The sequence below is a fragment of the Tauraco erythrolophus genome, chromosome 19 (genome assembly GCF_009769465.1).
Source record: "Tauraco erythrolophus isolate bTauEry1 chromosome 19, bTauEry1.pri, whole genome shotgun sequence".
In the NCBI taxonomy this organism is placed as follows: domain Eukaryota; kingdom Metazoa; phylum Chordata; class Aves; order Musophagiformes; family Musophagidae; genus Tauraco; species Tauraco erythrolophus.
In genome coordinates this window covers 6,063,381-6,077,348 of record NC_141483.1, presented here as the reverse complement: position 1 = coordinate 6,077,348, position 13,968 = coordinate 6,063,381, and the positions used below count along the sequence as shown (strand labels likewise).

The 13,968-nt window shown below is 47.2% G+C and overlaps 1 protein-coding gene across 4 annotated transcripts; it reads left to right on the top strand.

The window, feature by feature from the left end:
• The first annotated feature begins 331 nt into the window (after window positions 1–331).
• SMARCB1 (SWI/SNF related BAF chromatin remodeling complex subunit B1) lies at window positions 332–13,141 on the top strand. 4 transcript variants are annotated; one of them, XM_086623394.1, is made up of 10 exons: window positions 332–472; window positions 2,198–2,309; window positions 2,979–3,008; window positions 4,303–4,432; window positions 5,006–5,143; window positions 5,811–5,938; window positions 6,510–6,676; window positions 7,119–7,309; window positions 11,703–11,834; window positions 12,776–13,141. In XM_086623394.1, the coding sequence occupies exons 1-10, from the start codon at window positions 380–382 to the stop codon at window positions 12,813–12,815; spliced, it is 1,161 nt and encodes a 386-aa protein (XP_086479520.1). In that variant the 5' UTR covers window positions 332–379; the 3' UTR covers window positions 12,816–13,141. The 4 variants fall into 4 exon arrangements, with proteins under 4 accessions (XP_086479520.1, XP_086479521.1, XP_086479522.1 ...); XM_086623395.1 differs by lacking the exon at window positions 2,979–3,008 and adding an exon at window positions 2,503–2,514 and having other exon boundaries at window positions 2,198–2,327; XM_086623396.1 differs by lacking the exon at window positions 2,979–3,008.
• Window positions 13,142–13,968: the final 827 nt, after the last annotated feature.

Below are 13,968 nucleotides of genomic sequence, written 5' to 3'. Positions count from 1 at the left end.
CCCCGGGTGACCGGCCGGAGACACCCCGGCGGGCGGGCGGTGCTGCTGCCAGCCCGGGAAGCGACCGCTGCCCGGTCCCGGCGCCCGCCCCCCCCCCCCCCCCCCCCCACCGTGAGCGCCGTGCACCCGTTTGTACCGCGCGTACCTGCCCGCGTGCGCGCGCCGCCCGTGTATTTATACCGCCCCGCGCAATAAACCGCCCCTTTTCTACGCGCCGCTCCCGCCTCGTTCGCGCTGCCCCCCGGGCGGGCCCCGCCCCCTGCCCGCGCCGGGGCGGGTCGGCGCATGCGCACAGCGGCGGCCGGACTAGGCCGCGGCGCCGCCCGTCGTTGCTCCCCTCGCTGCCGCCGGCTGCCGCCGCCCCCCTCCCGCCGCCGCGATGATGATGATGGCGCTGAGCAAGACCTTCGGGCAGAAGCCCGTTAAGTTCCAGCTGGAAGAGGACGGCGAGTTCTACATGATCGGCTCCGAGGTGCCGCCCCGCGCACAGCGGCCCGGGCGGGAACTGGGCCCGGGGGAGGCTGCGGGGGCATCGTGGCGCCGGGCCGGGCCGGGGGCTGTCGGGGGGAGCGGGCTCGGGGCGGGGAAGGGGCCGAGGGGAGCCGTGTCGCGGGGGACAGCGCAGTGCTGGACGCGGGGGGCACCGGCCTTCCAGCCCTGCGGGTCCCCTCTGCCCTCCGCGCCTGCGAGGCGCTGCCGGGCGGCGGGGGCCCGGGCTCGGCCCGGCGGCCGGGCGGTGCGCTCCGCCCGAGAGCCCCGATCGGCCGGGCCTGGACCGGTGCTCCCGGTAAGGGCGGCTCTTGGAGCCGCGCATGAGTAGGTGGAGACCGGATCCTCATCGATCGCAGCCCGAGGCCCCCTCCATTCGGGGCCCCGCTCCCCGGTACTCTATTTATCAGGTTTTGTAGCACGCTTGTTCAGAATTTTGGATCATCTCACATGCTGCGAGGTGATTAATCCACACTCAGGCTTTTGTGCTTTGTAACGCCACCAGGATCCGCCAGCGCAGCTCCTTCAGCCTTGTACAGAGGAGTCGTGCCAACAAATGCCGGGGTGCAGCACCTGAGCACCCCAGTCTGTATGTGGACACTGTGTTCTCTATGCTGAGAATATAGTTTCTGCCTCCCTGAAGGCTGGCCTGAGTGAAGCAAGAAACACTGGTGCTTCAGCACAAGGGAAATGATCACAGTTGGAAATGGGAAACATGTTTTAGCCCCTGCTTTGATGCAAAAAAAGGAGATACTGGATAAGTTAAATTGCCAGCTGTATATGTTGAGAAGGGACTAAAGGCCCCTCGCTCTCTCCTGTGGAATGTGAGGTTTGAAAGAACTGTAACTGCAGTCAGCTAATCTGTGAGATTGCCGTACCAGACATGTGGAAGGGCAAAAACCGTTGCCTTTTTTATCTACCGTTAATTTCTGTCCATTGATGAGCACTGTAGAGCAGCAGAGACGATTAAAAATTACCTGAAAGTAGATGTTAAGATCAAAATGAGTCTTGTCAAACAAGGAATAAAAACCTTATTGTGTGGCAGTCTGCCAGTGTACTACCAGTCTAAAAATTTGTTTTCAGAGTCTAGCAATAGTTCTGTTGTTCAGCAAGTCCTTCTGTAGCCTTTAGCACAGGTGAGGATCTTGTGCCAGGAAGAACAGAACTGCTTTACAGATGGTGTGTCAATTGAAAGAGGATTATCGGCAGCGATCATGTTTTACACCTTTAAAGGTTTTAAAACAAAATGCAAGTCTCTGGGCATTTGCTGTATTCGAGCAATGCCTAGATGGCACAGAGATTCAAAGTAAAAATGATAATTGTAAGAGAGCTGGGTATCTGGTTTGATGCGTTGTGCATTGGAACAGAAACTGACGTAAGGAAAGGTTAGGTTGTTCAAAAATATGTGAAAATTAATAGGTTTTTTCCTATTAAGTGAATTATTGTCAACAGATGGGAATTTTTTCATATCAGACTAGTGAAATAAATGCTGCTAAATTTTTTTTCTATATTGCTGCAAAAATTGCAGTGCTATATGATGCCAAATCCAGTGCAGTCAGTCTATCATGAAAAACAAAAAAAATCCTCTTAGGAGGTCTCTCATCATTACAAAAAGCTGAATCTATTTCAGCTTCTGCTAAAAATCTCTTAAAGGGAATACCAGGCCATACTGGAACACCAGGCCACGTCTGTGCTTTTATTCTTGTAGGTGGGGAACTACTTGCGTATGTTCCGGGGTTCCCTGTACAAGAGATATCCCTCGCTCTGGAGACGACTAGCTACAGTGGAAGAAAGGAAGAAGATAGTGGCCTCTTCACATGGTGAGAAGATGAGTAAACGTTCCCAGTAATATTGATCTGAAATCTGAAGTTTTGCCTTGAAAGACTGTCTGTGGTGATTCGGAAGCTCGCGCGCCTTTAGGGCTGCGCAGATGGCGTCACACTGCCCCAGCGATGGAGCACTCTGCAGTGGTGGCACCAGTAGCTCCTGGGTCAGCCTAGCGACAAGCATCAGCTGATCAAAAACGTTCAAATGTTTTGATTAAACATCCCACTTGGCTTCCCTGGGGTTGGCTGCGTTCATCACAAAGCAAAAGCCACATCTCAAAATCAACACCATATTCCAGAAGAGACTTTCACAGGCAGAGGGGCGTTTTTGTCCCTGTTGTCAAACAGGGGAATGTTGTAAGGACGCCCTATTGAAAGTGTGCGTCTGTGTTAACTGTGCTTGCGGGGACGGAACGTTTGTGCCTCCAGAGTTTGCTGCGGTGCGTTGCTGCTGATGTGAGCGCCACAGTGAGAATATCGCTGCCTCGGTGTCGTGGTGGTGGGAGACTAGCAACAAGCAGTTGCATTTCTGAGCAACATGACTTGTTCTACACTCTTTAGACTAAAGCATAATAAAAATAAATGTTTCATTCTGGACTTATGTCTCCTTCCTCCAGCTGACCTGTTGCTTTCTTTTTTTTTTTCTTTCTTTCTTTTCAACAGAAAATCAACGGTCTCACAGTCCCAGAAGATGTAAGTCTTATCTGCATGTTATTCTTAGCTGCACTAGAGGAAGAATCTCCACTGTGACCTTTGCTGCTATTATAATATATATTAATGTCTAATCCTCTTCCTCTGATCTCTCCCTGTGGTCGCCCTCATTGTGCACCCTGATCACACACTTAACTCTTCTTTCTCGGAACCTTAGTGGGGCTCTCAAGTGCAGATGGTTCCTGTAATTCAGCAAGAGCTGTCCTGAGGTTTCTCCCCCTTTCCCAAGTCTTACCAACTTTCTGTTGATCATTGCTTCTCTATTTCCAACCTTTAAGTCCACTGAGGATTTGTTGTTGTTTTCTGGGCTTTTCCTCCCAGAAGGCTGTGGAAGAGGTTTTGCATCATTTTGGCAGATGTAGGTTTGCAGAGCTAAACCATGTGATTACAAAGGGCAACTCAGGGTAGAAGAGAATTGTTTTTCTCTTCCTCTCCTTAAGTAAAAGCAGGTTAGATTTAAAATTTATCTAATAATTATGAGGATTTAAGGACTTGTTTTTCTGAAATTTTGTTTTGTTAGTGTTCCTTTCCATCTTAAGTAAATTTCACAAGAGAAATGACCAGAGGCTATAAATAAGTTGCACCCTGGAAGAACGATGTTTATCCAGTGGTATTACCTGAGGGAAGCTCATGTAATTCTAGCCCTCCCTGTGTCTTGACTCTTAGTCCAAATGAAAGATGTTTTTAATAGACTAAGAACAGGATAGCTGTACGAGGTAAAGAGATATGGGTGCCTTTTGCAAATCTTGGCTCTATCACTGTGCAGCCATTTCAAGGTGTCATACTGCTTTTGTCTTTTGAATTGTATTTCTTCTCTAGGCTTTGTGGTGGGGATTGCCATGTATTAACTGACATTCCACCCCTGCTCCCAAGAAAGTCATGCTTAGATGGATGTCAAAACTCACATATATTTCTTCAGTGCCAGGCACTGTGGCTGGGCTTTTGGTCACTCCAGTGCAAGTAATCTACCCCAGCAGCAGAGCGTCCTGGTGTATGAGGGAGAGTGGACGCTTCTGGCAGCTTCTGTAAAGTTTTGTCATCTCCATTTATCTCATGTGTACAAAATGCCATGTCAAAGCCTTTCTTGAAAATTAAATGTCTATGAGAAGGTAAATGAAACCCAAAGGACTTTTGGGGCACGCACTCGTACCACTTGGTAACCTGTTTTAGTCCCTCCTGCAGCATCAGGGAGGGCTTTTCACTGTGCAGCCTATTAATGCTACACTTCTGTGTAGTAGTTTTCCATGTTAATTATTGGCATCTTTCCTGGTAATAGATCACGGCTATACAACATTAGCCACTAGCGTGACGCTGTTAAAGGCCTCTGAAGTGGAAGAGATCTTGGATGGAAATGATGAGAAGTATAAGGCGGTGTCTATCAGCACAGAACCTCCAACCTACCTCAGGTAACCAGCGTCGGTGAGGGCCAAGATCAGAATGGAGCTGCTTGGAAGATGTTGGATTGGGCAGGAGGCGCAAGGAATTGCGTAAACCCAGGCTGTTGTGCAGGGGGGTGCTTGCCAGTCTGTGCTAATAGCGGTGTTGGGCAAATGAAGATCTCCAGAGCATAAGGATTGAGTTACTGCCCACATACAACAGGAAGAAAAACATAAGTGTTTGACGATACAGCTCTTTGTGCAATTACTGTATTCCAGCTGTAACAGATGTTTTGCAGAACACGCTCTCTGCACGTACTGCCTTCTGGAGACCTCACATTTCTCAGCAGTCCTTTTATAAAGTATAGACAGAAAATCCAAATAGGAGCCTAGTATTTATAAGTGCACCCAGATTCATATCTGATGAATAATTGTGAGCTGGAGAATGGGCTTCCCAGAGGCTAGTGTGAAACATGAGTTCTCAGTGCAATGATATTGTTGACAGTTTCAGAATAAAATAGCAGGAACTCATAACAGGACTTAAATTTTTAAAATTATACAGTGGTGCTCAGAGCCTGCAGTTTAACACACAGTCTCCTTCAGAGAACAGAAGGCAAAGAGGAACAACCAGTGGGTGCCGACCCTGCCCAACAGCTCTCATCACCTGGATGCCGTGCCATGCTCAACAACAATTAACAGAAATCGCATGGGCAGGGATAAGAAGAGGACATTTCCTCTGTGGTAAGACAGCTTCCTCCTTCTGAAAAGTGGAAACAGTTACCCAGATGACACACTACCAAAATAGTGCTGATGAGTTAATATAATGTTGTGATTTGTCTCTAACTGACAAAAGACCTACAGGTCACTAATTTGGAGGTTCTTAGTTAAGCTGTATGTCTTGAGGCTCTTCCTTAGAGCAGCCAGCCATGACTCATACAGGAGGCTTTCCTTCTGTCAGGAAAATGGTTCATTCTTTTCCTGGTGAGTTCCTTTCTGCTGATTTGCTGAGCAGTTGTCATTTGAGGAGCCTACAGACCCTCTCTGTGAAGGACAGGCTTTGTCTCACTGAAACATTCCAGTAACTTTGATGTAATTTATTCCATGGAAAATGCTGCTGTGGCTCATGGCTAACTTTTGTTTTCCATTACAAAAGTTGAGGAAACCAAGATTATCCTGGAAAGCCTCCATGTTTTATTTGCAGGAATGTATTACGATAGATGTAATAAAAGGTGATAAACTGGTATCAGTTGCCGTAGCCCTGTAAGCTTGCATTGAGGAGTCTGTCTAAAGACTGATCGGGGAGTTGGAGCATGGGGATTGCTTCCTACAAACATTGCCTTTCCTCTGTGGATGCCAGATGTGTCATGTGCTAGTTGCATATATACTGTGTGGTTGCTCTTTGTATTAGCTTTGATGACCATGACCCAGCAGTGATCCATGAGAATGCATCCCAGCCGGAGGTTCTGGTTCCAATCAGACTTGATATGGAAATTGATGGGCAGAAACTCAGAGATGCGTTTACGTGGAACATGAATGGTATGTAGGAAGGACAGTTTCTCAAGGCTGGAGAGAGAGAGAGTTGTATCTGTCACCGAATACGAGAAGAGAACAAGCATGAGTGTGCGTGTCCTTGCCCTATATACACAGAGCTTTAAAGCTGTCCCTCTTTGGACTGTACTCGGCTCTGAGGTCTCTTAGCGAATGCTCTGCCACTTCCATGGGTTGCAGTCATTCCTGGCTACATGTAATCTGAAGAGTTTAATTGGCATATTCTCCTGACCCAGTTCATTAGCTCAGCAGTCTGAGGCTGTTCAGTTAGCTGAGGTGCCTTGAATACAAGATCATTGATGTGTACGTCGTCTTTATGAGTGGGGATTAATAGTCCCTCGCTATGTTGTCTCCATGGTGCAAGTAAAGAAGGCTCCAAGTCCCTGTGCCAGTGTGCATGTCCTTATAAACCTGCTACAAACCACCTTTTAAAAAGCAAAAGGTGGTGCATTTGGGATTCCCTTTGACACACTGTGGGATTAATTTGAGTATTCTGTAAGTGGCAGGCGTTGATTTCTAAGAAAGTAAACAGTGTCTCTTCATTCTTGTTCTGTATCAGAAAAGCTAATGACTCCAGAAATGTTCTCTGAGATCCTTTGTGATGACCTGGATTTGAATCCTTTGACCTTTGTCCCTGCTATTGCCTCTGCCATCCGACAACAGATCGAGTCATACCCAACTGACAGTATCCTGGAAGATCAGTCAGACCAACGAGTTATTATCAAGGTAATATAGGAGGGCAGCAGAATGACAGCTGATCCGTTTGGGTTTCTCTGGTTATGTTATGGAGGAGTAAGAATACAAAGGCTTCCCTTTGGAGCAAAGGAGCTCTTAATTCTAGTCCTGTGTCCAGGTTGCATTCTGTCCTTTGTATTGAGAACAGAACTAAGGTGGCAGATTACTAAACGTTCATGTGCCACCCCCTGAGATGATGAAATAGTTCAGTGAAAGCATTGTTGAGTGCTTTTGGAAGAGCTGAACCTTGGTGAGCAAAGCTGAGTCGTCTTCATGCTACTGGAATTAAGAATTCAGTTAAGGAGCTCTGCACATGCAGTGAACTAGGAGTTACCTCTCTGCTTCTCTTCTCCTGCTTCTCCTCAGTTAAATTACCTTTGACAAACTATAGTGAGAATGGAAACAAATGACTTATTTCTTCCCTTGTCTCCAGCTAAATATCCACGTAGGAAACATCTCCCTTGTAGACCAGTTTGAATGGGACATGTCAGAGAAGGAGAATTCACCAGAGAAGTTTGCCTTGAAGCTGTGCTCAGAGCTTGGCCTGGGTGGGGAGTTTGTCACTACTATTGCCTACAGCATCCGGGGACAGCTGAGTTGGCATCAGAAGACATACGCCTTCAGGTACAGAACTGTCATCTTCCTGGTACGGGTGTGGGGCTGTGTTTGTACCTCATGGGCGTTCGCATCAATGAATCTTAGAATAGCTGACCGGATACAGAAAGTTTCATCTGAAATTGGTCCTTATGGCTTGCACCCATTCTGTCCTGAAGATTGCTTGTGCTTGTACTCCAGTATTTTTTCCTTTTGGGTGTAACACATTCCAGGACCAAACATTGATGAAATGTCAGCTTTTGCCACAGAACGGAAGGCTGTCGTAATTAACAGTGACTGAGTACCTGGTTCTCCCTCTTCTAATGTGTGTTAATGATGAGCCCCGGATGTGTTTCTGTTTTGTTGGCTTTGCCTGACTTGAGCCATCCACTGTCTCAAGCTTTGGAGCTTTGAACTAAGACTGATTTAAACTGTAGCTCTCTACTCTGGCTGATGTTAAAGTTGGCTTGATCATAGGCCCTTCTCACAGCTGGAACGCAGCAGAGTCAGGTTTGATTAGTCAGCTCTGTAGCTTGTCTCCGAGTGATAATCGTTTCCAGTTGCGGAGCAGTGTTCTGCGGTGAGTTACTGTACTGATGTTATCCTCAGCATGTTGCTGAGTCTGCAGGCTGCAAGTATCCCTTAGTGTGTGCTGGGAGGTTTTTTGACCTCGGGTCACGGTGACCATCGAGGAAGTTTGAGAGTTCAGCAAATAATGTATTTGCAGAGGTGAGGGAATCATACTGTTGACACCAGTTTTGTAGAGGTCAGTTCAGGGAAGCAGGATGACCTGCCTGGGCAGCAAAGGGAAACATGCCCAGCCCTGTCCTACCTCAGGGAGAGGGCAATGAGTAGTTGTGGGAATAAGCAAGGAGGAGCTGGAGGCTGTGGGGCAGCTGCTGCTGTGAGGTCTGCTCTTTCCTTTTCCTCTTTCCGAAGGTTTCCTCTCTGATCGGCATTCTGTGGAAAACAGGCACTGATCTGCTCTGGACCAGTTGCTTTTCCACTAGTCTCACTCTGCTTCCTCTGGGGGTTATTCTTATCCTGAAAGTCTTCCACAGCAACTACTTGGTTCTAAAATGATCCCCAGAGTGGTTCATATTAGAAAATGGAAAGGGACTCTTTCCCACCACATGGGAATTAAACTCTTCTACTGAAACTGTTAGACTGCGTGTCCGTCCTGAGGATGTCCCTTCTCCTCATGGGAGTGGAGAGGTGACTTCTGCCTTTGTATCCACAACAGCTGACGGGTATTTGCAGATCCAGCATGGGACCACATCAAACTGTAACAACAGAACAGTGAGCGTGCGTTCCTGAGAAATGATGGGAACTTGGAGGGTGGCAGATGGGAATCTGGCACCTGTAGTACTGCCTCTCCTTCCCTGCTGCAGGGTCCATTATAACCATGACAGAAGTGAGCTGGCACTGTCTGTACTGTGGCCTGCAGTAGCAGAGAGTGAGAGTGTCCCTGCTGGTAGACACAGAACTTGGAGACAGCATGAAGTAGACTTTAGTCTGTGCCTTAAGCTATGGCAGGGAGCGAGTTTGTTTCCAGAAGGTTTATTAGGACTCCTCGTTGCCCGAGCATTCCCAGGAGTTTGAGCTTTCATATCCTCTGTGAAGTAGAGATGGCCCTACTCACACCACACTCACCAAGAAGCTCTCTTTTCTACTCACAATTTATTTACATTTTCAGTTAATTTACTTTATCAACTTTTTAGCATACTGCCTTCTAACCTACAGGGTGTTTGTTTCTAATTCTTGTCACTTGGCGTGTCAGAAGCAGGCTTTGAATGTAGACACTAAATGTTCTCCCTCTTTCTCATGCTTCTCCACGTATTGCAGATATCTGCGTTAAGAAATTAAGCTGTGTACATCTTAACTGTTGCAAGGGGGGTTCATTTTTGCTCCTTATCAGTCTCTGTAACTTGCAGCAAGTAGGGTTTTAGTCAGTGCTGCCCAGGCTCTCTCAGATGCATCAGATTAATGCCAACTTCACACTATTCCCTCTAAAAACACGTATGTGTATCTGGCCATAGTTAGTAAAGAGCACTTTGTTTTAGGGGTAGTTCAAACAGGTAGATTTCAGGCCTTCTTCAGACTGTTACAGTATTGCAAGGATGAGAATCAAAAACTAGGACGGGAACCCCAACAGAACAAAGTACGTGGACGTGAGCTGTTCAGGGAGGAAAAAACATCTAATTTAAACCTTGGTTTGTGTCATAGTACAAACATGCCCTCCTCTTCCCTTTTTTCTTCCCTTTTTTCTTCCAGCAGAGGAGTATTTTTGAAACCTTACAGTGATTAATGATATTTGGGTTCTGTGGTTGGTTAGTTCCTGAATTCCCAAACCACATGAGTGGTGGTTGCTCCAAAGTAATTCCACTGATGTAAGGAAAGGGTCTGCTTTAGATGTATCAAAAGAACCTTAATATCTCAGGGGACTGGGGGTTTGAGAAGTCATGTGCCTCTTAATCATCTGAGGGAGAGGTGAAACTGTCTTCTCATTGATGAAAGCCAGGGCAGTTCTTTCAGCTGGCCTGCTCTGTGCAAAACAAGGAGAGCCTGAAAGCCCGACAGAAGGGGCAGGACTGGAAGCAGACAGGTTGACTGATGCGTGTGTATTTTCGGGGGGACAGTGTGCTGTGATGTTTCCCACCTCGGTACTGAGTGTTTCTAGTGGCGGCACACAGCACTTGATGGCTGGAGTTTTGCCTTCGAGACCTGAATGATGGCACAGGTTCTCTCACACACCAAACCTAAGTGCCTGAGGAGTCACCTTTTCCAAAAGAAAGCGTTTTCCTGCCCTGTTGCCATGCCCCTGACACTACTGCCAGAGGCCTGGACCCTAGCAGAGGGAGCGTCTTGCTCTCCTGGGAATCCTACAGCTGAGAGCACATTTCAGTCATTCTGCCAGCAGCAATGCCCTCTTCATCAGAAAAATAACAGAGGAAGAGGAGCTGTCTTACTTTGGAGGTTGGGAGATGAGAGAAGATTTTTTTTTTTCAGTTTAACTCTGATTCTTTGGTAAAGAAATGTGGTGTCTGAGTTGACTTGCAATTAAGTTACACGCATGAGGCCGGCTTTCCAGCCCCCTTTAATTCTAGTGGGTACTCGGTGTTAACAGTAGTAAAAGAGGTAGAGATCATGCTATCAAGCCAAAAAAGCCAGTTAAGATCTAGCATTTAGCCTGGACCGTGCAGCAATCTGGGGCTGAGATGAAATTCCTGGTTTTGAGTGTTGCTCAGTGGATGTCAGCAGTACTAGGAGTAGATTCGAGTAAAGCTTCCTCCCAGGATCAGATACCAAAGGCTCTGGATTAATTTTTCATTGTAGGATTACTTTGAAGAGTTGTTATTCTAGATTAATAGCTTTGATGCAGACATCGTCTGTTCCCGTGGCAATTAGCATTTGAGTTCCTTCGTGGGGGAACAAGAGGGCTGCCCATGAGCCCTGAAATCCTGTGCACGGAGGCATGTCCCTGGGGAGGGGGCCGGACGTGCACACCTGCCAGAAGGCGCCTCTCAGACACACTTCCTGCAGCTCCGGCTGAGCCGCTCTCTAGAATGCAAAGCAAACATTTACATTCTGAGGCTCCTCTGTATTTATCCTGGGCTTCCGGCTTCACTGTCAATATTTGGGAAGCTACTTCTGGTCAGTTCCTGTTGACTTTTACTGAAAAGTGGCTAGTGAAGCAGTAAATATTTTTGTGCACATGATAATACAGCTGGTCAGGGCAGAGAGACCTCTGAGGAGCAGATCTTGTGATCTGGGACAGAGCCTGAGGTTTCATTGCTTGTGCAGGGAGTAATGGACTCTGGTTGCAACAGCAGGTCCTAGAAGACTACCCTTTCCATGGCGATTGGGAGAACAATGCTTGTTCCACTATCAGGCTCCCAGAAAGCCAGACTTTTGCCAGGGAAGAGCTGTTGGAGGTGTGCCAGGCAAACTGCAGCGAGGAAGTCGGAGTTGCAGAATGGCAAAGCTAGACAGAGCCCTGTTAACAGTCCCTGCTCAGCTGCTGCTCTGGGAGAAGTGCTGCCAGCACTAACAGACTGGTTTGAACTTTGCCTGGGCTTACTGGGTTTGAACGCTGTCAGCCAGTTACATAATGGCATTTGCGGAAGAGAACTGTGTCAGCTAGAGTTGCTTTGACAAGGCCTTCTCCCGTGGTGAGAGGAGATGGTCGTAGCCGGTCTCCCAGAAACTTCAGGCTCCACAACATTGCAACCTTCAGCCCCTCGTGTGCTTCTTGCTTCTGGGAATCAGACTGTACCAGGCAGGGCTGCCAAGGAATGCTTATCCTGAAACACTGTAAATGATGCTCTGTCGTCCTTGTGTCTTGCATCTGGGCCGGTAACACAGAGCTGTGCTCTGGGACCACTGATGGATGTTGTTTGTTGCCTTCTGCCCTGCCATGCAGCGAGAACCCTTTGCCGACTGTGGAAATTGCTATTCGCAACACGGGGGATGCTGACCAGTGGTGCCCTCTTCTGGAAACCCTCACAGATGCCGAGATGGAGAAGAAGATCAGAGACCAGGACAGAAATACAAGGTGCTGCCACTCGTTCAGACAGTTCTCCTTCTGGCCTGTCTCTAAGACAGAAATTAAAAGCTTTGATGTTTGTCTTTCTCCGCTGAGAGCCAACTGGCAGGATTTCAAATTTGCACACCACAACAGAAACTTGTATCCCTGTTACTTCAGGGTATTAAACTGTTATCACCTTGCTCCACAAACATTTAAATCTCTACTTTAACCATCTCCTGCTTGAAGCAAAGTTTCCTTTTTTTCTTTTCCCTGGCTCTCTGCTTGTGCAAAGGGATTTGTTTCTATAGGAAGGCATTCATCAAAAATATTGGAGTTTCATGCACTGTCATGCTACCTAGAATCCTGCCACAAGGCCTCCTTTTATGTAGGGTAAAGTGCTGTTTGATGTAGGAATGGGCAAGCTCCCAGCTCCAGCCTGACTGAAGCTGACCTGTTTGCCAGCATGGGAGCACAGTTGTGATTCCAGGAGGAGCTCTGCCTGCCAGAGAGACCCACTGAGCAGTGTTTGACAAGCAGCTGAGAGCAATTGCTCCTACTTGGTGAAATTGCTCCTCAGAAATATAAATGAACTGTTAGAATGTCTCCAAAAGAGACATTGTGGGAACAGTAAATATGCTGGCTCAGCTCTCTCCCAGGATTTTTTTTTTTTTTTCTGCTGATTAACAGATCTGTAATTATTTTGCTTCTCTGTTGTGGCTGGGTGAATAGTTCTCAGCAGCGATCGGTTCAATCCAAGTTAACGAGCAAAAGTGCCCTAAGAGCTGTTACTGAAAATAGTGCCGTAGCCTTATCAACAGGGGCACTCTCGGGTCACCGAGGCAGTCTGTCTGTGCAATAAACCTGTGTACCGAGTTCACAAAGCTGCAGCAGCCTCCTCAAAAGCATTGGGTTTAATGAGACTTCGCATGACTAACAACACTTACTGTACCTCTTTTTCTCTCTCCTAGGCGCATGAGACGTTTGGCCAACACTGCTCCAGCCTGGTAATCTTCCTGTTGTGACACTGGTGCTCATCCTACAGACTTTATCCCTATTCCTCTCCCCAGATGGATCTAGGATTGGCAGGGGTCTTTGTCCCTGAAGGGGACGCACATTCCACTTGCCAAGAGTTCCCAGTACTGCTGACTTCTGCCCCCATCCCCTCCACCTAAATGCCACGTACCAAGAACGCTGCATTAGCACGTGACCTAGCGAACAGCTGTGGCAGCTGTTGGAGCCCTTGTATACCTGTGTGTGGACAGTGTAAAGATTCTTTTGTATAGGTGCAACATGCACTGTTAGGACAACTTTTTAAATAAAAGGAATGCATACTACTTGGGATGAGTTCACTAAGTTTGAATGAGTAGTGAATCTCACTGTGTTTTGTGCTATTCTGGTAACTGAGCAGTCCTAGTGTGTGATATTAATGCTTTTGGGTATAATGCTGAACACTCACAGGCATTCAGTTTTCCTGAAGCACAGTGGAAACAAAGTGCTTTCTTCCAACAGATGAAACAGCCTGAAACCTTTTGCTGTGGGGCAAGCTGAGAATGAGACTTAAAACTAGAATCAGCAAACAATTCTCTAAAGGACGGGTCTGTTACCACACTTGGTGCGGTCTGTGATGGACGCAGTGAGCTGTTTCAGCTGGCTTACGTGACAAGGGTAGAACAGTTTAACTGAAATCACAAACTTAACATTAATTTCTATTGGATGTCAATCTGGTGTGTGGTGAACCCCTTTTTTCTGTGAAAACTGCTGCTGGAAAACAACAAAATCTCTGAACTGGTACAAAAGCTAAAGCCTGCAATCACTGAAACTACAGCTTCTCTTCAGCAGTGGCTTTGCCAGCCCACATAGCTGCCAGTTACAGCGCACAGAGCACCCAAGCAAAGTGCATCGTCTTAAACACCCTCAGCACTGCAGTGTCAGGATTTTGCAGCCCTAAAAACAACCTCTTTTTCCCTGTGGAAGTTTAAAAACACAAAATGTGTTGAAGTGAGATTAAAAAAAAATTCAAGCTTGCTTAAAAAACTAATTAGAACCTACCTTGGTGATGAGGTACACCAGCTCTTTGATAGAGTTCCTGCCATTCACTGCCAGAACGGGTGAGTGTTGTGAGCAGGGCAGATTTTGCTGGCAGCTCGACAGTTACATTCAG